The following is a 24,046-nucleotide window of genomic DNA, read 5'->3' on the forward strand; positions in this document are numbered from 1 at the left end:
GTCAAAACTGAGCAATCCTGGTGTTATCGAGAGGGGGCTCCGCTGAAATTACAGTGTATTACAACCCTCAAATCGCTAGCCAGATCCTAGCAAATTGGACAGCTGAAGTGCTAACTAAGGACACCCAAGCCTCTCCTGCCCTGCCTTGCTCCTCCGCTGCCCGAGAGCAAGAGATGTTGGGCCCTGCCTGTAGTGTAGCCAGAGGCAAACCCTTGAGAGACCCCAGGGATGGGGGCGGCACCCATCCCAAAGCACAAACGATCATCACCCGCTCCACAGAGCGAGGCAGCAACAGTTCTTGCCGAGGAGACCCGCTCCTGCTCTAGGAGGAGCCTGGTCGGAGTACAAAGGGATGCACAACGGAAAGGAGGTCCAGGAACCAATCTACCTCTTCCCACTGAGTAACTGAAGCAGGATGGGGCAACCCCCACACGCCATCTCTGAAATAACCCTGGGCCCAGAACCTGGCCCAAAGATTAAGCTACCCAGCAGCCTGGAAGGGGGCGGGGCGGGGGCGGTGCAAATAAAGAAGAAATGCTGGCACTTGGCAACAAGAGGGACGGAGGGAGGAAGAGGGAGGGAGGGAGGGGTTGGGCAGGAGACTCCATCCACAGTGTGGGCTGCATGTGGGTGCATGAAGTGTACAAAATTGGACCAAAATAAAAACAGTTAATGTGCAGCTTGAAGAACAAATCACAGTGTATCACATCATGAAGAGTTACGTGGTCTCCCAATTGCACGAGTGTATCCCTGCCATGTTAAGAAAAGCATAGCCAAGAGCGCCTCAAGTAGAGTCGGCACGCTGATGCTCCACTTTCTCCCAGTTGGGATGTGGGGGTCATTTCCCGGGAGTTCTAAACATGGCTCTGGACCCATGCAATCCAATGCGGCACAGTGGCCAGACAGCGAACAACAGGAATGGAGCAAGCGGCCCAGAATCGTAGCTATCAATCCATCATCTACCGTCACCAGACACGAGAGAAGGAAAGTTGCTTTCCTTCTCTCCATGTGCTGGCCACCTAGCTTGCACAGACGATTTAAAATGCAAATGGCAAAAGAAGCGACTCAGGGCACCGGGTGAAATAATGGGTGAATTCTGATCACAGGGGAGAGATTAACCCTAAGGATCTTCTGGGCCCTTTGCCTCACTTCATCATCCGACGAGGTCTTATCCACTTTGATGATCCAAAATTTCAGAAGGTTCAAAGTGCTCTGCCCCAGCTCAGATTTCGTCAGGCAGGGAACGGACTTGGTTCTCTTCTTCGGTGGGGGCTCTTTAGCCGCCTCGGCTCTCTTCCTTTTCCGAGCCCCGGTTTCCCGGGGGTCGTCGCTGCCGTCTTTCCAGTCAGTTCTGCCAACGGGGACGTCCTGGGCTTTGCTTCTGGGGGCCTTGGACGGCGACCCTCCGCTGCAGCCCTGCGAGGAGCTATTGGAAATCCTACCATTCAGGATCCCTGATGCCTTGCAGGCATTGCTCTCCTGCAGGACCCGGCCCCTGGGACTCCTCAAAAAGCCCCCCGCAAGCCTAGTTTTCTTAATGACATTCTGGGGTCCTTTAGCAGTCTTGCCCAGAGGCGACAGCCGGGGAGCCCCCGAGGCCTTAACCAGTTTAAGGTCAGCGTTGGCCATGCCAAGATGTCCTGGACCGTATTTGGATTCTAAACAGTTGGCTGTTGCCTTGAAAGGAACCAAGGTCTCCAGGACCACAGAGACTCTCATGGCCGGGTAGACCCCGGGAGACGTGTTGGCAGGGAGACTCGCCGTGGCCGTCTTTGAGGTGTCCGATTCGGTCTGCTTCAGCGAGTTCAACAGAAGGTTGGGGGAACTGGCTTTGGACGCCGGCGAGGTGGGGACTTTCGACGAACTCACGGAGACCGCCCCGGGGACAGCCAACATTTCCGCCATCGCTGCCACCGGGGTCCTGGAGGGAGCATCGGAAGACGCCGACAGCCCAGCAGCTGCTCGAGAAGTATTCTGGGCAGTCTCCTTTGTCTGCTCGGGAGTGACTGCTGTACAGGAACTATATCCGTACACATCCTTACTCCCCAAGACTGTTGGCTGGTAGCCTTCCTCCCTGAGACCTTGGAGAAAGGCCACTAGCTGTGTCTCTGTATCTGCCAGGTTCTTGGACATGGGGTTGAAGACCCGGAGAGCTTCCTCCAGTGCTTTCTGGCCTGCAGAAGAGATTCTGGACCAGGAATGGACAGCTTTCTCCTCCCCATTAATATTCATGGCATTAGGCTAGGGGACTTCCCACAGGCTTCAAAACCAGCACGTGGCACCTGAAGGCAAAAAAGAGGAAGACCCATTAAAGGACAGAAGCACACTAATTGAGCAGGCTCAAACTGTAAATACTGCTTCGGTAGTCTGGTGGGTTTTCCGGGCAATCTTGTCGCAAAGGCTCTAAGGAAGTACTTTGCAGGGAGACGTAGGTAACCGTAGAGTTGGTCTTGGGTTCAGAGATGACAGAGACGCTGCTGCGGGTACTGCCGCTGACAGAGCAAATTGAAAGAAACTCTCGGCAAGCTTTGCTGGGGTGAGCCTTGCTCGAACACCAATGGCGGTGAGGGGAACAGCGGGTCCTACTGCCAACGGGCCAGGGTACTGAGTTGTTTTCGCAACAGCGGCGATTGTTTACACCAAGCCATCCACCCGCCCTCACTTCCCGGTTCCCCTCGACTCAGCAGCAGGCAGCGTAAGATGGCTAGAAGCGGGGAAAGGGCTGCAGTCTGTGGTTACGGAAAAGAATCTCCGCGAGACCTAACAGCGGCAGATATCGCTGGGCCCTCGCCACGGGTGCCGACTCCAGGGGAGTGACTGCCCCCATGGAGTGGGTACAGGGCTGAGAAATGGAAAGGGACCAGAGGCAGAGCCAAAATGGCGGTGGGGGGGCGGGGGGGGGGAGGCTGTTTGTTTTTCGGGGGGTGAGGGAGGCGGCGGAGGGGGCTCAAACGATATTTGTCAAACACCGTACTGAGTGCTGGGGTAGCTAGAGGATAATCAGGTCGGACACCGTCCCCATCCCTCATTAGACCCACGGTCTAAATATCTACCTTTTTCCCTTTGCCAGCAAGAGGATGAAGAAGAGGATGTCGCCACCACCACTTTTGGGGTCTCAACCTTTGCTGGGCATAAGGGGCTCCTCGCGTCCCTACCTCAAGGCCCCGTGAGGAAGAGCCGTCCGCTTGCCTCGCCCCAGGCAGCCTCAGGGACCCACCGGGGAAGGGCCGGACGTCAGAGCTCTGCTGCTGTGGAGGGTGGTATGGACACCCCACGGGCCACACAAATGCCGCTGCTCTGGGGTCAGGATCCGTGGCCCCACAGATCACGGCGGCTGCTGCCAGATACAGCCTAGCTCCACTGCCAAAGCTGGGAGCCCTGGCCCACGGGCAACAGTGTCTGTGAGGCCCTGTGAGGTGCCCACGCCCTAGTCCCGGAGCTCCAACCCCCATCCTGTCTCCAGTGGATCCTCCAGGTGGCCTGAGCAGGTGAGGCAGGTAGATGTCTCTTTGACAAGAGGAATTGCTCATGTCCGGCTTCGGTGAGAACCTGAAAAGAGGTGGTGGTGAAGGAATAGCAGCAGCAGCGGTACTAGTGAAAACCTTGTCCTTGTCTTTTTATTGCTCCCCTTCCCTTCTCTCCTCTGCCTCCCTCCCTTTTTAAAAATAATAATAATGGTATTTCTTAAGCGCTTATTATGTGCCAAGCACTGTTCTAAGCACTGGGTAGAGATAAGGTAAACAGGTTGCCCCACGTGGGGCTCCCAGTTTTAATCCCCATTTTACAGATGAGGTAACTGAGGCAGAGAAGTGAAGTGGCTTGCCTGAGGTCACGCAGCAGACAAGTGGCAGAGCCGGAATTAGAACCCACATCCTCTGACTCCCAAGCCCGTGCTCTTTCCACTAAGCCACACTGGCAGTCCCTATTATTTATTCCCTCACACCCCCTCACCCCCCACCCCTCACTTCCTAACTCTTCCCCCTCAAAGCCAAGTTCAGCCCCAAGCTCAAAATGAAAAGGAGGCACCTCTGGGCCTCACCCATTTCATAAATCATCTTTGGGGATCATAGTACAAGTCAGGATGGTCTTTTCCACTTTCTTGTGAAATCCAGGGGAAAAACACACACAATGGAAAAACAACAACAAAAAAACCCAGCAGTAGCTGCCACAACTACAACCACAAAAATACAGCTGTCCTGGACACAGACAGGTCGAAGTCAGACACACACCAGGGGCATCACAACACAGCAGATGCAGGCCTGGGCAGTTGTTTCAGGGCCCATTTCTACCTCGGGGCAGAGTTTGGAAGGCCTGATGCCAGCAATGGTCTCATGGTGAAGCAGGCCCTTCGCTCTGATGAGCAAAGGCCTCCGCAAACAAGGGATATCCAGCATCCGCTTCCGTGAGCTCACTCCCAAGGCCCAACTTCACCCAGAGCTGTGTGAGCAACTCCATACCTGACCAGCCCGTGTGCTTCAAATGACACCATTCTTTCTGGGCGACTTTCCCACAGAACCCCAATCAGAAGGAGTATGACACGGAAGTGATATTTTCCTGGAGACTGTAAGCTCCTTGTGGGCGGGGATTGTGTTTACCAACTCTGTCGTATTGTACTTCCCCCAAAATTTAGCACAGTGCTCTGCACACAATAAGTGCTAAATAAATACCACTGACTGAATATAGTGGAGTGAAGGAAAATAATGCTATAAACCTAAAAAAGTTAAAAACCCAGGAAGCCAGAAGCAGGGGAACCCTCCTTCCCCAGAAGTCCACTTTTTGAGGTCAGACTAGTGGAAAAACACATAAAAAAGAGAAATGGCTTACCCTGCTCACTGTCCTTCTGTTGGTTGGGTCCGGTTTGTATACTACTGTTGAGTCAGACTCTCACTATTGACGCACAAAGCACTGACAGTTTGAAGGGGTTCGGTAATGGAAGTGGCAGTTGTAGACAGTGAAAGATTGGGAAAGAAAGGAGCCAAAAACAAAAACAAAAAAAACCACAAACAAATCAAAAAAACCCCAGCATTGGACCTGAAAGAAAAAGAAAAACTGTAAGTGTGGGTCACTTACTGGCCTCTGAATGCTTTTTCCAGGAGAAATCCGGGGCTCGAGGCTCTTCGAGAGACTCATTTGATATGAGCCTAGGAGGGTGAAGCTCAGGCAGCAGCGTCCAACAGAAACATCTATTATTTGCTAAGAGTAGAGAGGGCAATTTTTCAAGGACAGATTAAAAAGGAACGTCTTCTGGCAATGCCGAGTTTTAAATAGATTAAAGGCTAATGGAGCATTCTACATTCCCCCGGGACTGACACACCTGAAAGACTGCAACTCTGGACTGAAAATATGGTGTCTTTGTAACCGTAGCCTGTCACTCCAAACTCCAATCAACTGGTGCCCCCTTTTTCCACAGTGCCTAAGCACCCAGGCTCACGCTTACAAAATTCTCCACATTTGTTGCTTTTCTCCTGGAATTTTTTCTTTTAATATTAGGTTTTTGCGGGGGGAAGTATCCTTCCAGGCATCCTCATCAATCAGTCCTTAGGTGCCACGGAGTTTGTTCATGCCATGAGACAAGGTTCTAGGGCAGACCCCAGCCTGGGATGGACACTTCTGGCCCGGTTCCGGCCCCTGCCCAGTCCGAGTGGTCCTCTGTCGTAGTATTTTCTCGAAGCCCACTCGGTGCTGAATCCGGTCTGCTTTGGAGTCGGGCCAGATGTGAGCTGAGAAGTGGCCTGGGCCTCCCTGCCGTGCAGGCACAGTTCCCCCCGGGTTGCTAGGAGCTGCAGTCCCAGTAGCCAGGGGACCCAGTAGCACTCCTAGAACTGAAGCCTGGGCTAGTTAAAGTCTAGCAGCATCGCAGGCCCCCTTGGGCAGCCGAGCCAGGACAAAACTGGCTGGGTTGGGCTTGGTTCCTACCTCACAGGCTTCTGCGGACCTGTGGACTGAGCACAGGCCATGCCAGGGTGTGTATCATAGTTGATGGGAGAAGGACTGGAGGGCTCCAAATAGAAAGAAATGGATCCCAAAGTGACATTGATACCATTACCTTGGCAAAGGGCCCCTTGGCAGGTGAAAACCGGCAGAGGCACATCCAGGAGCTTCTTTTGGAAATTCCCCGACACTTCTGGACTCACGCACCTAAATTACACACAATTAACTCCATCCGCTCTACAAAAATGGGGAGGTCAGCATCACAGAGAGCTCATTCCTTCTGGGGATGCTGGCAGTAGAGGTCAGAAAAAGAAGAACAAAAACATTCCTAATCGCTCCCCACCGTCAAGCTCCTTCTTCGGTGGACTTTAGGGTCACAGCTCTGCTGAGTAACTGATAAAGACCAAAATCGCCGCCTTCTATAACCATCACCACCTAACTAAACTGCAAACTGTGGGATCATCTGTCACCCCTGCTGCTTTCAGCTATTGGAGGAGGGGGGGCAGCCTAGAATTAGATCCCACAAAGCTCAAAGTCAGAGCCCTGGGACTCTCCGGGCCAAATGTGCCATCTCTCAAACAGCACACGCATCTCTACCCAACACTGCCAGGGATGTTTTTAGCTTGGAAAAGCAGCAGCAGGATAGAAGGGGGATTATCAAGCCCGGAATGGCAGGACCCCAGGGCTGTCAGGAGGGACCTGGGACAATTTTTTGCCCCTTTGGCTCCACTGTTAAAGTGGCCCTGGGCTTAATGAGTGGTGGTTACCTGGTTTAGAACCTCCAGCAGTCAGGAGCACTGGTGAAGGCTGATTTTACCCACGGATCACCTCCGGGCCCCTGAAATTATTTGGGTGGCCCTGATGTCTACAGTCAGAGACCTTTTTTTTTTGGTCAGAAATGTGAAAAATGCCCAACTGGGGACAGCCTCCGCCCCAGCACAAACTGGAGCTATTTCTCAAGTCCACTGCTAAAAGGATCTGACAGCAGAAGGATCTGTAAGGCAGAGATCCCTTGGAACGGTTCGGCTCATGGATAAAAGTAAAACACAGAGGGAGCTATAGTTAGCAAGATAATCAACACTAGTAAATAATTCCCATATGAAAGCTCATTAGCAAGAGAGCAGACATAAATCAACATCCCTTGTGGGACAATGGGCATCTTTCTAAGTATTACTCCCCATACACATAAACTGAAATAGGAATTACCTGTGTGTGTCTCTCTCACACACACACTCTCTCTCCCCCCGCCACCGCCCTCCCAATGGAGCCGAGGACTGAATTTGAAAAACTCCTTGTGAAGTATTCCCCAAAGCAACTGTCATCTGTTTAGAAACATTCCTTTATAATAATAATGATGGTATTTGTTAGGTGCTTACTATGTGCAAAGCACTGTTCTAAGCACCGGGAGGATACAAGGTGATCAGGTCGTCCCACGTGGGGCTCACAGTCTTAATTCCCATTTTACAGATGAGGTAACTGAGGCACAGAGAAATTAAGTGACTTGCCCAGGGTCACACAGCCGACAGGCGGCAGAGCCGGGATTAGAACCCATGACTTCCGACTCCCAAGCCCATGCTCTTTCCACTGAGCCACGGTGTTTTCTGCTTCGGTGTCTGGCAGGTTGGAGCCGAGAGCTATCCCTTCACCACCCCCATTAAACCACAGCAATCTTTTCAATTGTAACTTTGGTCCTTTATTTCATTTTGGGGTAAATGAATAAGCTCAGAGAGTCCCATGGCTCAGGGTAAATGCAGGCTAATTGTGATCAGCAAATCACATCAGACTTCTGAGCCAAACCCTTAGCAGCGCCTGGCAGATAATAAAGTGAGTTATGTTGGATGTAGTGTACTTTGTTTTGTCAACCTTGGCCTGCGCCTTGGCGCAGCCCCAGGAAATAAAATCAAGCGTGAGTCCTGGGGTCAATAGCTTATACTCACCTGAAACACGCTACTTAGCTTCAGTATTGGCTCTCTGCCGGCCCCACACCACTTCCTCACACACAGGCTCTCTATTAAGACCCCCTTTTACCCCCCCCCTTTAGACTGTGAACCCACTGTTGGGTAGGGACTGTCTCTCTATGTTGCCAACTTGTACTTCCCAAGTGCTTAGTAGAGTGCTCTGCACACAGTAAGCGCTCAATAAATATGATTGATTGACTGATGTTCCATATTTTGTTGTCATACGAAAACCAGGACAATACAGGCTACGTCTAGTGAGATGCACAAAATTATCGGGGAAACAGGTTTAAGGCCAATTCCATCTAAGTGGGAAGGCTGGCCCTGCCCCTATAATCAATCAATCGTATTTATTGAGCACTTACTGTGTGCAGAGCACTGTACTAAGCGCTTGGGAAGTCCAAGTTGGCAACATATAGAGACAGTCCCTACCCAACAGTGGGCTCACAGTCTAAAAGACTGGCGAGAGCAACTTCTTCCCTCTGAAGCTCATCTTCCCTTCTCTCCGAGGTAGTGGTGATCCCAACGGGCTAATAATAATAATAATTATGATGGCATTTATTAAGTGCTTACCCTAAGCACTGGGGAAGTCCAAGTTGGCAACATATAGAGACAGTCCCTACCCAACAGTGGGCTCACAGTCTAAAAGACTGGCGAGAGCAACTTCTTCCCTCTGAAGCTCATCTTCCCTTCTCTCTGAGGTAGTGGTGATCCCAACGGGCTAATAATAATAATAATGATGGCATTTATTAAGTGCTTACCCTAAGCGCTGGGGAAGTCCAAGTTGGCAACATATAGAGACAGTCCCTACCCAACAGTGGGCTCACAGTCTAAAAGACTGGCGAGAGAAACTTCTTCCCTCTGAAGCTCATCTTCCCTTCTCTCCGAGGCAGTGGTGATCCCAACGGGCTAATAATAATAATAATGATGGCATTTATTAAGTGCTTACCCTAAGCGCTGGGGAAGTCCAAGTTGGCAACATATAGAGACAGTCCCTACCCAACAGTGGGCTCACAGTCTAAAAGTCTGGCGAGAGCAACTTCTTCCCTCTGAAGCTCATCTTCCCTTCTCTCCGAGGTAGTGGTGATCCCAACGGGCTAATAATAATAATAATGATGGCATTCATTAAGCGCTTACTATGTGCAAAGCACTGTTCTAAGCGCTGGGGAAGTACAAGTTGGCAACATATCGAGACAGTCCCTACCCAACAGTGGGCTCACAGTCTAAAAGTCTGGTGAGAGCAACTTCTTCCCTCTGAAGCTCATCTTCCCTTCTCTCCGAGGTAGTGGTGATCCCAACGGGCTAATAATAATAATAATAATGATAATAATGATGGCATTTATTAAGCACTTACTATGTGCAAAGCACAGTTCTAAGCGCTGGGGAAGTCCAAGTTGGCAACATATAGAGACAATCCCTACCCAACAGTGGGCTCACAGTCTAAAAGTCTGACGAGAGCAACTTCTTCCCTCTGAAGCTCATCTTCCCTTCTCTCCGAGGTAGTGGTGATCCCAGCGGGCTAATAATAATAATGATGACGGCACTTGTTAAGCGCTTACTATGTGCAAAGCACTGTTCTAAGCGCTGGGGGGGTTCCCGGTAATCAGGTTGTCCCACGTGAGCCGGGGGCTTGCGTTCGAGGATAGGAGAAGCATCCCTGTGGTGAGGAATCAATCAATCGTATTTATTGAGCGCTTACTGTGTGCACAGCACTGTACTAAGCGCTCGGGAAGTTCAAGTCGGCAACATAGAGAGACGGTCCCTACCCAATGGCGGGCTCAGCTCTGACTGGATGTGGGAGAAGTGAGGGCCACGGTCTGGGCTGGGCAAGACAAGAGGGCGATTCGAGTGCGTCAGGAAGGAAAATGGCCCTGAGGAGCGGGGGAGGCGGCCAGATGGGGCCGAAAAAGGCCGGGGCCATCAGCCATCGTATTTATTGAGCGCTTCCTATGTGCAGAGCACTGGACTAAGCGCTTGGGGCCATCGGAGTCCCCAGGAACGTGGCGAGGCCCGATGCCCTGAGAGGTGAAGAGAAGAGGGCGGGGGGGGGGGGGCGGGCCTGAGGGAGGCAAGGAGCCAAAAGAGGGAGGAGCAGTGCGCTGCTCCAGCCAGGCTCCCCCCCCTCCGGTGGCGACGGCGGCCAGGCCCCGGGCCGGGCCGGGCCGGGCCGGGGGGAGGCGGGGGGGCGGCGCCCGCTGCAGCCCCGCCCCGGCTGGGGGCCCCCAAACCTACCGGCCGCCGCGGGACCCCGGACCCGTCTCTGCGCCGCCTCCGCCGCTCCAACATGGCCGCCCCGCGGCGGGCCGGAAGGGCCGCGAAGCTTCCGCTTCCGCCCCCCCCCCCCCTTTTCCTCACAGAACCGCCGGGCGAGGGTGGGCCTCGGTCCCCTCAGCTGGGAAATGGGGATTGAGACCGGCAGCCCCGCCTTGTAGCCTCCCCTGCGCGCAGTACTTGTCAGCTGTGTGACTTTGGGCAAGTCACTTCTCTGGGCCTCAGTTCCCTCAGCTGGAAAATGGGGATTGAGACCGGGAGGGAGCCCCGCCTTGTAGCCTCCCCTGCGCGCAGTACTTGTCAGCTGTGTGACTTTGGGCAAGTCACTTCTCTGGGCCTCAGTTCCCTCAGCTGGAAAATGGGGATTGAGACCGGGAGGGAGCCCCGCCTTGTAGCCTCCCCTGCGCGCAGTACTTGTCAGCTGTGTGACTTTGGGCAAGTCACTTCTCTGGGCCTCAGTTCCCTCAGCTGGAAAATGGGATTGAGACCGGCAGTCCCGCCTTGTAGCCTCCCCTGCGCCTAGTACTTGTCAGCTGTGTGACTTTGGGCAAGTCACCTCACTTCTCTGGGCCTCAGTTCCCTCATCTGGGAAATGAGAGTTAAGACTGTGAGCCCCCCGTGGGCCAACCTGATCACCTTGTAACCTCCCCAGCGCTGGGAGCCCCGCGGGGGACAACCTCATCACCTTGTAGCCTCCCCTGTGCTCAGTACTTGTCAGCTGTGTGACTTTAGGCAAGTCACCTAACTTCTCCGGGCCTCAGTTCCCTCATCTGGAAAATGGGAGTTAAGTGTGAGCCCCCCGTGGGCCAACCTGATCACCTTGTAACCTCCCCAGCACTGGGAGCCCTGCGGGGGACAACCTCATCACCTTGTAGCCTCCCCTGCGCTTAGTACTTGTCAGCTGTGTGACTTTGGGCAAGTCACTTCACTTCTCCGGGCCTCAGTTCCCTCACCTGGGAAATGGGAGTTAAGACTGTGAGCCCCCGTGGGCCAACCTGATCACCTTGTAACCTCCCCAGCACTGGGAGCCCCGCGGGGGACAACCTCATCGCCTTGTAGCCTCCCCTGCGCTTAGTACTTCATCAATCGTATTTATTGAGCACTTACTGTGTGCAGAGCACTGTACTAAGCGCTTGGGAAGTACAAGTTGGCAACATATAGAGACAGTCCCTACCCAGCAGTGGGCTCACAGTCTAAAAGGTACTTGTCAGCTGTGTGACTTTGGGCAAGTCACTTCACTTCCCTGTGCCTCAGTTCCCTCATCTGTGAAATGGGAGTTAAGACTGTGAGCCCCACGTGGGCCAACCTGATCACCTTGTAACCTCCCCGGTGCTTAGAACAGTGCTTTGCACAGAGTAAGCGCTTAATAAATGCCATCATCATCATCATTATTATTATTAATGTTGGCATTTGTTAAGCACTTACTATGTGCAAAGAACTGTTCTAAGCGCTGGGGGAGATACAAAGTGATCAGGTTGTCCCAGGTGGGGTTCACAGTCTTAACTCCCATTTCCCAGATGAGGGAACTGAGGCTCAGAGAAGTTAAGTGACTTGCCCAAGGTCACACAGCAGACATGTGGCGGAGCCGGGGTTCGAACCCATGACCTCTGACTCCAAAGCCCGTGGTCTTTCCACTGAGCCATGCTGCTTCTCTATTATTATTAGTATGTAGCAAGCACTTAACAAATGCCATCATCATCACTTCTGAGGGGGTTTCCACCCCCCGCCCAACGGCTCTTTTCAGAGTGCCCACCAGCCCTTTCGCTTTAGGGTTTCCCCTCTGGCTTCTTTTGCCGAGGCACTTGCCCTCGAGCGCGGTGAGTTGAAGATAGAAGGAATCCCCCTTTTAGACTGTGAGCCCACTGTTGGGTAGGGACCGTCTCTATATGTTGCCAACTTGGACTTCCCAAGCACTTAGTACGGTGCTCTGCACACAATAAGCGCTCAATAAATACAATTGATCGATTGATGGGGGAGGTGAGGTCATGGGGGCCACAGGCAGGGAAAACCAGAAAAGGGGGATCAGAAGGAGAGTTCCTGGGGCAGGACCCCTTAGGGAAGACATAAAGAGAAGCCAAATTAAGAAGGCAACGGCGTGAGGTGAATTTTGAGGAGAAACTAGGAGTGAAGGGTCACTGAGGGAAATGCAGATGCAAGGGGCACCCCGTGGCCACCCCAGTCTGCTAGATGATGCTCTTTCTCGGTTAATTCGCACCCCGTGGCCACCCCAGTCTGCTAGATGATGCTCTTTCTCGGTTATCTGACGCCTGAGCATGCTACTCCCTCCAGGCCTCAAATTGGCTGGGACACCCGGATGCCTCCCACAGATTCCCTACCCCGATCTTTTCATCCGCCCTAGACCCTATTTTGAAATCTGCAGTGACCCATCACATTCCTTTCCAGTCTCCCTGGTGTTTTAACAATTCTCATCTCTTTATGGACTCACGTACCTGAGTGACACTTGACTGAGGTGACATTGAGTGTAGCTGAGTTTCCACTTCTGACCCTCCAGCCGACTCTCTTTCATCCACAGAAGAAGTCGCGAGTATGTGGCTACAGATAAATGTCGTCTGCTCAACATCGGGAGTAGATTTCTCCGAGTGGCCCGTGCCAGACGCCACCTGCAAAAGACACAGCAGGATTTCAAATGAGTTGGTAGTGACAAGTCATCTCGCACCATCCATGCACCCCCACCTCCTTCACCGTGACTCAGCTTCGGTCAGAGTGATTTGGCTGCCAGAGTGGAATCCGTAGACATCAAGCCAAGTTTCTAAAATAGTAACGCCTGTTGACCTTCTTTTTCTCCTTCAGCCATTTTCAGGGGGTGGTAGGAGAAAGCTAATCTCTCTGAGATCCAACCCTCCAACTCTGCCCCACTTCTCCCCTGAAACCAGGATTTCCCCACCCAAACTCCGGTCCTCTCTCAAAGTTAATTGACAAGCTAAGTAAGGGCTGAAAATAGGAGTGGGGCCAGTTGGCTCCGTCTTGAGCTCGATACACCTTTCCTAAAGTTAGGGCAGAGTTACCTGTTTGTGAAGCGGGGCCAGGGCGAGGAGGAGAAACTGAGGGACACTCCCAGACTAGCACGGAGTCTGTGTCAGAACGCAGGTTAGCGCAGTCATCAAAACAGATTAAGATCAGGATTTTCTGGTTCTTAGGCTTGGATTTAGCCCACTGAATCAATCACGGTGTCCTTTTTGTCTCCCTCCCGTCTAGCACTAGCAGATATCAGAAAATTATAATATCCCTCTAGACGGTAAGCTCATCGTGGGCAGGGGACAGATCTGCCAACTCCCTTGTACTCTCCCAAGCGAGTACAGAAGAAGCACTTAGATACCATTGAACGGAATCCTTATGTAAAAGGTTTCCTCATCCTTATTTCCAACCCACTGGGAAGTTTTGCTTCATCACCCCAAAGAGGACTATTTCTGTATCCTATGTCTCATCTCTGCTGCTGAGATGGTCAAATGATAACTAATCGCTGGGATACTAATAGTAAAGGCTAGAACTGACCCTTAGCAAGACAGCCGAGTCTGCATCTCCCTCAGTGACCCTTCACTCCTAGTTTCTCCTCAAAATTCACCTCGCGCCGTCGCCTTCTTAATTTTGCTTCTCTTTATGTCTTCCCTATGGGATTCCGCCCCAGGAACTCTCCTTCTGATCCCCCTTTTCTGGTTTTCCCTGCCTGCGGCCCCCATGACCTCACCTCCCCCATCCCATTCCTTCTATCTTCAACTCACCTACCCAACAGCCAAGATAGCCAGACATCAGAAATCAAAAGGCTGAGCATTCCCCAGGGCACAGCCAAATGCTGGAGCCACTCAATTAATTACACACAGCTGGTGAGCCCCAGAGGCACCAGGGACTCCAAGCACAGCAGACAGAACACATGACAGCAATTCCCAGAGCTGGATTAGGCAGCCAGTGAGGAAAATGTTTTACTGAATCCACAGAATGCCACCAGCACAATGCTTGGTGATGCGCCCGCTCCTGACGGGACACTGATGAAAGGCATATGTTCATTTACCTTTTCATTCTGGGTTGAAACGAATTTGAAGCCAGTAGACAAGCAGCATGGCCCGGTGAAATGAGTTGGGGCCTAGGGGTCAGATAACCTGGGTTCGAATCCCAGCTCTGCCACTTGCCTGCTGTCTGATTTTGGGCGGGCCACTTCACAGCCTTGTGCCTCAGTTTCCTCATCTGAATAACGGGGATTCAATAACTGTTCTCCCCCCTTACACTGTGTCACGTGGGACAGGGATTGTGTCCGGCCTAAATGTCTTGCATTTACCCCAGCACTTAGTACAGTATTTGACAATCAATCAATGGTAGATATCGAGCACTTACTGTGTGCAAAGCACTCTACTAAATGCTTGGGAAAATACAGTACAACAGTTGGTCGATACGTTCCCTGCCCACAAGGAGCTTACAGTCTACAGGTGGGGACAGACATTAAAATAAATTATGGATATAAACATAAAGGCTTAACGAATACCATTATTATTATTATTATCATCGTCATCGTCATATCACTGTTTTCCCCGGTCCTTCTTTCACATCATCCATTCGCTATTTGTTGCAGTCTGACCAGAGAACTCCAAGATTAGTGGGCCCTACCCCCAATCGACCAGTCAATCAGTGGTATTCATTGAGTGCTTAATGAGCACACAGCACTTTACTAGACGCTTGAGAGAGTACAGTACAACAGAGTTAGTGGACCCGATCCCTACCCACAAGGGACCTCCATGTCCAGACCAGTGACAGTACACAGTAGCATTTATTAATACCATTACTACTATCTGTAGCTCGTCACCGAGAAACAGCATGGCTCAGTGGAAAGAGCACGGGCTTGGGAGTCAGAGGTCATGAGTTCAAATCCTGGCTCTGCCCGTTGCCAGCTGTGTGACTTTGGGCAAGTCACCTAACTTCTCTGTGCCTCAGTTACCTCATCTGTAAAATGGGGATTAAGACTGTGAGCCCCCTGTGGGACAACCTGATCGCCTTGTAACCTCCCTAGTGCTTAGAACAGTGCTTGGCACATAGTAAGCGCTTAATAAATAACAATAATAATAATGATGGCATTTATTAAACTGCTCCTGAAGCAGTAGGCAGTAGTCAACTGCCTGCCTTGGGCCTCTAAGAGGGGAAATAGTGGAGTATAACGCTATGAGAAACAGTGTGGTCTAGTGGAAAGAGCACGGGCGTGGGAGCCAGAGGACTGGGGTTCTAATTCTACCTCTGCCACTTGTCTGCTGTGTGACCTTGGGCAAGTCACTTCACTTCTCTGAGCCTCAGTTTTCTCACCTTTGAAATGGGGACTCAATACCTGTTCTCCCTCCTCGTTAGGCCGTGAGCCCTATCTGGGACGTGGACTGAGTCCACCTGCTTATAAGAATAATAATAATGATGGCATTTGTTAAGCGCTTACTATGTGCAGAGCACTGTTCTATCTTGTATCTGCCCCAGAGCTTAGTACAGTGCTTGGCACATAGTAAGCACTGAACAAGTACCATTATTCTTATAAGTACTGCGTGCGGGATTGAGTATCAAAGTGGTTAAGGGGTACACAGCCAAATTCACAGCTGACTCGTGGGGAGGGCCTAGTCGGGGAAGGTCTCTTGGAGGAAATGTGACCCCTTTCCCAGTAATGAGTTTCTCCAAATTAACAGGTTCTCCACACAGACTATTCGAGCATTCTGGTTAGAAACAGATCAGTCGGTCAATAATATTTATCGAGTGTCTACCGTATGCAGATCACTGTGCTAAATGGTTAGGAAAGTCCAGTGGGGGTAGAAAACAATGCCCTCCTTGAAGGAGCATTCAGTCGAATGGAGGGGAAGGGCACAGAATAAGTTACAAAGAGAAGAGGGAAGGGTATGTAAAGTTTGGAGATAATCCTTATTTACTTGGTTTACGGGTTTCGATATCAACAGTAGTTGTACAATGAAATCTCAAGCCCTTGTGACAGGAATTCTGTCATTATTCTAATGACAGGAATAAACACTTATCCCTAATCCTACACTTGTTCTTCAGCTAAATCCAGGGGTTCCCAACCCCTGGAGGCACTGCTTTACTGACCTTGGCAACAGAAGCATCAATAACAATAATAATAACAATAAAAAAGTACTCAGTAAGCACTTTCTACGTGCCAAGCACTGGGCTAGATACAAGCTAAACTGATCGGACAAAGTTCCGATCTCTCACAGCGCTCACAATCTCTTAAGAGGGAGGTAGAACAGATATTTGAAGCCCATTTTGCAGCCGAAGAAACTGAGGCCCAGAGAAGTCACCCAGCGAGCAAGGGAAGATATGGGGCAAGAACCCAGGTATCCCGACTCCCAGTCCTGTGCTGCACTGCTTCCACTCCCGTCCACGAGACCTTTCTTGGCCTCAGCCCAACCAAGATCACACCTTCCCTTCCCGAAGCCTCGAGGGTCTGCTCCTGGCTCCGGAGCTATTTCCACCTTTCTAGCCCTGGCCTCCTCACCCAATTCTTTCCATAATACTAGAAATGATGGTACTTGTTAAGCACTTACCGTGAGCCAAGCACTGTTCTAAGCACTAGGGAAGTTAATCAGATTGAATACAGTCCCCGTCTAAGTAGCAGGGTGCAGGATTTAGTCCCCGCTTTCCGGATGAGGTCAATGAAGCACGGAGAAGTTCAGCGACTTGACCAAGATCACCCGGCAGACACGTGGCAGAGCCGGGATTAATAATAATAATGATGGTATTTGTTAAGTGCTTACTATGTGCCAAGCACTGGGGGAGATACAAGGTGATCGGGTTGTCCCATGTGGGGCTCACAGTCTTCATCTCATTTTCCAGATGAGGCAACTGAGGCCCAGAGAAGTGAAGTGACTTGCCCAAAGTCACCCAGCTGACAAGTGGCGGAGCCGGGACTAGAAGCCAGGGTCTCAGACTCCCAGGAAGGGGCTCTTTCAGCTAGGCCGCACTCCTTCCCTTGCACTCGGCTGGGCTCCAGCTCATCATCATCATCATCATCATCAATCGTATTTATTGAGCGCTTACTGTGTGCAGAGCACTGTACTAAGTGCTTGGGAAGTACAAATTGGCAACATATAGAGACAGTCCCTACCCAACAGTGGGCTCACAGTCTAAAAGGGGGAGATAAAACCAAACATACTAACAAAATAAAATAAATAGAATAGATATGTACAAGTAAAATAAATAAATAAATAAATAGAGTAATAAATATGTACAAACATATATACATATATACAGGTGATATACATATATACAGCTGATGTCAACAGGTGAGCGATGGACGGCCTTTGAGCAACCCCCTCACCTCCAACTCCCTCCCCCTCGACCACCAGCAGGTTGGTTGGTTGGTTGGTATATATGTATGCACGTATTTATTACTCTATTTATTTATTTTACTTGTACATATTTATTCCATTTATTTTATTTTGTTAATATGTTTTGTTTTGTTCTCTGTCTCCCCCTTCTAGACTGTGAGCCCACTGTTGGGTAGGGACCATCTCTATATGTTGCCAACTTGTACTTCCCAAGCGCTTAGTACAGTGCTCTGCACACAGTAAGCGCTCAATAAATACAATTGAATGAATGAATGAACAAATAATAATAATAATAATTCTCATATTTGTTAAGAGCTTACTCTGTGCCGGGCACTATACTAAGCACTGGGGCAGGCACAAGCAAATCGGGTGGGACACAGTCCTTGTCCCATGTGGGGCTCACAGTCTCGATCCCCATTTTCTAGATGAGGTAACTGAGGCACAGAGAAGTGAAGTGATTTGCCCAAGGTCACACAGCAGACAAGTGGCGGGACTGGGATTAGAACCCATAATAATAATAATAATAATAATAATAATAATAATAATAATAGCATTTATTAAGCACTATGTGCAAAGCACTGTTCTAAGCGCTGGGCACTGTTCTAAACCCATGACTTCTAACTCCCAGGCCCAGGCTCTATTCACTACACCATGTTACTTCTCAACAAATCCCATCATCATCTCAGGCAAGGGAACATGGCTGAGCGTGTCACAGTGAACTCCCTCAAGCGCTTAGTACAGTGCCTTGCTAATAATAAGTGCTCAATAAATACCATTGTTCAACGGATTGATTCTGCCCCAAAAGAGGACCTGGTTGAGCTGGGAGCTGAGGGGAAGGGGAAGGGAAAGGAAGGGGAAAGAGTGCCGAAATTCAGGACCTCTAATCCTACAGCTGGCTCCAAGTGGAACCAGGCTCCAGAGGGGTCTACATGGTTGCCACTGCATTAGCTGGAAACTCCACTCATCTACTTAATAATAATAATTATGGTATCTTTTAAGCACTTACTAGGTGCCAGGGACTGTACTAAGTTTGTCTCTCAGTCCTGAAGACTCTGGTGACCACCTTCGGTCTCATTATGAGAAGCAGCGTGGCTCAGTGGAAAGAGCCCGGGCTTTGGAGTCAGAGGTCATGGGTTCAAATCCCGACTCTGCCAACTGTCAGCTGTGTGACTTCGGGTAAGTCACTTAACTTCTCTGTGCCTCAGTTACCTCATCTGGAAAATGGGGATTAAGATTGCGAGCCCCACGTGGGACAACCTGATCGCCTTGTATCCTCCCAGCGCTTAGAACAGTGCTTTGCACATAGTAAGCACTTAACAAGTACCGTTATTATTATTATTACGGGATTCCACGGGTTACACTCGGATCAGGAAATCCCAGCTTTGACGATGACCGTGAAAATTGCACTTCTGTCACTCACCGTGTTGCACAGGGCAGATCCCTCCATTTCCCTCTCTGAGTCTTCCCCATCCAGTTTTAGGGAACCCACTCTAGGGAGGAGTATTTGAGCTAATGACAGGTCCATTTGAGACCAGAGTGATTTTACCTGCCTCGGCTCAATTTTTCAAATAACTCTGAGAAAAGAGAGCTGGGTTTAAATAGAAGTCCTGCTCCGGGGAGGAGGAGCCAGGAGTGAGTCAGCTAATCTGGGACTGCACTGCAGGGAGAATGGGAGTCTCCCCACACTTGAAAAATAATTGCAGAGCGAGGATGTTCTCCATACCCTTTCTGGAGAATAATAATCATAATAGTAATAGTGATATTTGTTAAGTAGTTAACTACGTGCCAAGCCCTGTACTAAGCTCTGGGGTAGGTACAAAATAAGCAGATCAGACACAGTCCCTGCCGTAGAGCCTAAGTGGGAGGGAGCGCCGGTATCTCATCTCCATTTTTACAGATGAGGAAAGTGGGGCCCAGAGAATGATGATGATGATGATGATGAAGTGCTTCTTATTACAGTGCTCTGCACACAGTAAGCGCTCAATAAATACTATCGAATGAATGAATACTATGTGCCAGGTACTGCATTCAGCACTGGCGTGGATACGAGCAAATCGAGTTGGACACAGTCCCCGTCCCACGTGGGGCTCACAGTCTCAACCCCCGTTTTACAGATGAGGCAACTGAGGCCCAGAGAAGTGAAGTGACTCGCCCAAGGTCACACAGCAGGCAAGTGAAAGAGCCGGGATTAGGAGCCAGGTCTCCTGACTAGGCTACGCTACTTCTCATGGAGAGCCCAGGGTCCTGGATGCCTCTTCTTCCTCACAGATCTCCCCAGCTATCCGGGGGCAACGGAGTGTCTAAAGGTCTTCTAATAACAAGTTCCAGCGCTTAGAACAGTGCTTTGCACATAGTAAGCGCTTAATAAATGCTATAAAAAAAAAAGCACGGTACCACAGCAGAATGAGAAACTCAGCTTAGGGGAGAGTGACTCTTTAGGTATAGTTCAGCATCTGTTGCACAGTTGACACCTGGGGTCTGCTCATCTGCTCTGTCTTCTTACTCCCTGACTCAGTGAGGAGGCTTTGGTTCACCGCTGGGAGAGAGACTCTGAAGACCCAGGCCTCGTGTTTAGGGCTGAGCCCTTTCTGAGTGGCGCCTTGGTTTCTGTAACACACTCTGATCACTGGCTCTAGTGATGAATAATACCAGGAATTTGTACAGCCCTTTCATTTTTCCAAAATGCTTCTACATTAATTACCTCGTTGTGTCACTTCTCTACTACCAACTTACCCACTGTGCCTCGATCTCATCTATCTCGCCGCCGATCCCTTGCCCGTGTCCTCCCTCTGGCCTGGAACTTCCCCTTCCATAACCAACTAACCACCACTCTCCCCACCTCCTAAAATCACATCGATCAATCAATCGTATTTATTGAGCACCTACTGTGTGCAGAGCACTGTACTAAGAGCTCGGAAGAGTACACTGTAAAAGAGTTGGTTAGAAATGTTCCCTGCCCCCAACGAGCTTCAGTCTACAGGACATCTCCTCCAGGAAGCCTTCCCTGACTGACTTATAGTAATACTATTTTTTAGTATTTATTATCCCCCTTCTAGACTGTGAGCCCACTGTTGGGTAGGGACTGTCTCTATACGTTGCCAATTTGTACTTCCCAAGCGCTTAGTACAGTGCTCTGCACACAGTAAGCACTCAATAAATACAATCGATGATGATGATGATGATGTTGCCAACTTGTACTTCCCAAGCGCTCTGCACACAGTAAGCGCTCAATAAATACGAGTGAATGAATGAATGAATGAAATTAGGAGAAGCAGCATGGCTCAGTGGAAAGAGCCCGGACTTTGGAGTTAGAGGTCATGGGTTCAAATCCCGGCTCCGCCGCTTGTCAGCTGTGTGACTTTGGGCAAGTCACTTCATTTCTCTGGGCCTCAGTTCCCTCATCTGTAAAATGGGGTTGAAGACTGTGAGCCCCATGTGGGACAACCTGATCACCTTGTAAATTCCCCAGCGCTTAGAACAGTGCTCTGCACATAGTAAGCGCTTAATAAATGCCATGATTATTATTATTATTATTATTTCTCTGTGCCTCAGTCACCTCATCTGGAAAACGGGATTTAAGACTGTGAGCCCCCCGTGGGACAACGTGATCACCTTGTAACCTCCCCAGTGCTTAGAACAGTGCTTTGCACATAGTAAGTGCTTAATAAGTGTCATCATTATTTATTATTAAGTACTTACCGGGTGTGCAGCACTGTCCTAAGCTTTGCACAGAGGCGGCCCTCCAAAATTTCTACTATTTACTGAGCACTTACGGCTTGCAGAGCACTTTACTAAGCGCTTGGGGGAGAGAGATTCAAGCCTTCTTGTTGCCCCTGTGGTCCAAGGTGGCCCCGCAGCGCAGAGAGGGGGCTCCCACCTGCTGCCCCCCCCTTCCTCTCCTCTCGTCCCCGCTTGTCTGCGGCGCTCACTGAGGGCCTGAGCCGCCCCCTTCCCCTCACACCCCCCGACATCAAAGGGGTCACGGCGCAGCCCCCGCCCTATCACGGCTTGGGATGGGCCTGGGGGTCGGAAGGACCTGGGTTCTAATTCCTGCTCCGCCACATCATCATCATCAGCAATCGTATTTATTGAGCGCTTACTGTGTGCAGAGCACTGGACTAAGCGCTTGGGAAGTCCAAGTTGGCAACATATAGAGACGGTCCCTACCCAGCAGTGGGCTCACAGTCTAAAAGGGGGAGACAGAGAACAAAACCAAACATACTAACAAAATAAAATAAATAGAATAGATATGTACAAGTAAAATAAATAAAATAAATAAATAGAGTAATAAATATGTACAAACATATATACATATATACAGGTGCTGTGGGGAAGGGAAGGAGGTAAGATGGGGGGATGGAGAGGGGGACGAGGGGGCCACATGCCGGCTGGGTGACCCTGGGCAAGTCGCTTCCCTTCTCTAGGCCTCAGTTACCTCATCTGTGAAGTGGGGATTAAGACTGTGAGCCCTATGTGGGACAGGGACTGGGTCCAACCTGATTAACTTGTGTCTACCCCAGTGCTTAGTACAGTGCCTGGCACATAGTAAATGCTGAAGAAATACCGTTTAAAAAAAATCCAGCCCAACCCTATGCATGGAGCTCAGTTCTCCAGTCTTGCCCTGCACTAATAATGGTGGTATTTGTTAATCAATCAATCGTATTTATTGAGCGCTTACTATGTGCAGAGCACTGTACTAAGCGCTTGGGAAGTACAAATTGGCAACATATAGAGACAGTCCCTACCCAACAGAGGGCTCACAGTCTAAAGCCCACTAAGCGCTTAGCTTAGTGTTAAGCGCTTAGTATGTGCGAAGCACTGTTTGGGATACAAGGTGATCAGGTTGTCCCACGTGGGGCTCACAGTCTTCATCCCCATTTTGCAGATGAGGTAACTGAGGCACAGAGGAGTTCAATGGCTTGCCCAAGGTCACACAGCTAAGTGGAGGAGTCGAGATTCGAACCCATGACCTCTGACTCCCAAGCCCACGCTCTTTCCACTGAAGCCCTGCTGCTTCACTGCAGGAAGGACATCACTCGACAGCGTAAGACAACAACAACAACAACACGGCAGGACAGTGGCAGAGCTGAGACTAATAATAATGGTATTTATTAAGCGCTTACTATGTGCAAAGCGCTGTTCTAAGACTAGACTAAGACTAGACCAGAACTAGACTGTTCTAAGACTAGAATCTGGAACTCCTGTTTCTCAGTCCCCTGCTCTTTCTGCTAGACCACACTGGCCCTCTTCTACATATCTATTTTTCTTTTTGTTTCTTTTTTGAATGGTATTTGTTAATCAATCAATTGTATTTATTGAGCACTTACCGTGTACTGTACCAGGCACTTGGGAGAGAGTACAGTGTAACGATGTAACAGAGTCGGTGGACACATTCCCTGCCCGCAATGCTCTTACAGTCTAGAGGGGGAACAGACATTGATATAAATAAGTAAATTAGGGATACACGCATATGTGCTGAGGGAGAGGTGAATAAAGGGAGCAAATCGGGGTGACACGGAAGGGAGTGGGAGAAGGGGAAATGAGGGCCTTGTCGGGGAAGGCCTCTTGGAGGAGATGCGCTTTCAATCAATCAATCAATCAATCAATCGTATTTATTGAGCGCTTACTACGTGCAGAGCACTGGACTAAGCGCTTGGGAAGTACAAATTGGCAACATACAGAGACAGTCCCTACCCAACATTGGGCTCACAGTCTAAAAGGGGGAGACTTTCAATAAGGCTTTGCAGGTGGGGAAATTAATTGATTGTCTGTCGGATATGAAGAGGGAGGGCGTTCCAGGACAGAGGCAGGATGTGGGCGAGAGGTCGGCGGCGAGACAGACAATAATAATAATAATAACAATAATAATAATAATGGTATTTGTTAAGTGCTTACTATGTGCCAAGCACTGGGTTAGTGCAGTGCTAAGCGCTTAGCACAGTGCTCTGCACACAGTAAGTGCTCAATAAATACGAATGTTGTACACATTTATTACTCTATTTATTTATTTATTTTACTTGTACATATCTATTCTATTTATTTTATTTTGTTAGTATGTTTGGTTTTGTTCTCTGTCTCCCCCTTTTAGACTGTGAGCCTAATGTTGGGCAGGGACTGTCTCTATGTGTTGCCAATTTGTACTTCCCAAGCGCTTAGTACAGTGCTCTGCACATAGCAAGCGCTCAATAAATACGATTGATGATGACAAGGGAATCAGGTTGTCCCACTTGGGGCTCACAGTTGTAATCCCCATTTTACCGACGGGGTAACCCGGAGAAGTGAAGTGACTTGCCCAGAGTCACACAGCGGACAAGTGGCAGAGCCAGGATTAGAACCCATGACCTCTGACTCCCAAGGCCAGGCTCTCTCAACTAAGCCACGCTGCTTCTCTGCCAATGTGTTGCCAATTTGTACTTCCCAAGCGCTTAGTACAGTGCTCTGCACATAGTAAGCGCTCAATAAATACGATTGATTGATTGATTGATTGATTGCTTCTCGCGTCGACGAGATCGAGGTACAGTGAGTAGGTTGGCATTAGAGGAGCAAAGTGAGCGGACTGGTTTATAGTAG

General features: G+C 50.0%; 1 protein-coding gene across 8 annotated transcripts in view; it reads right to left on the bottom strand.

Moving 5' to 3' along the window:
* Positions 1-681: 681 nt before the first annotated feature.
* The window catches only part of CCDC71 (coiled-coil domain containing 71), a 32,881-nt gene continuing 9,516 nt past the window's right edge, over positions 682-24,046 (bottom strand). Inside the window, exons 1-5 of one of the 8 annotated variants that reach the window (XM_038772598.1) lie at positions 22,804-22,839; positions 12,608-12,778; positions 6,047-6,138; positions 4,825-5,031; positions 682-2,282 (exon numbers count right to left, since the gene is read on the bottom strand). In XM_038772598.1, coding sequence (XP_038628526.1) covers positions 1,066-2,232 — 1,167 coding nt within the window. In that variant the 5' untranslated portion in view covers positions 2,233-2,282; positions 4,825-5,031; positions 6,047-6,138; positions 12,608-12,778; positions 22,804-22,839 and the 3' untranslated portion in view covers positions 682-1,065. The other 7 variants (XM_038772597.1, XM_038772599.1, XM_038772601.1 and 4 more) reach the window with 7 other exon arrangements.

This window comes from Tachyglossus aculeatus, chromosome X1, assembly GCF_015852505.1.
Source record: "Tachyglossus aculeatus isolate mTacAcu1 chromosome X1, mTacAcu1.pri, whole genome shotgun sequence".
Taxonomy (NCBI): Eukaryota; Metazoa; Chordata; class Mammalia; order Monotremata; family Tachyglossidae; genus Tachyglossus; species Tachyglossus aculeatus.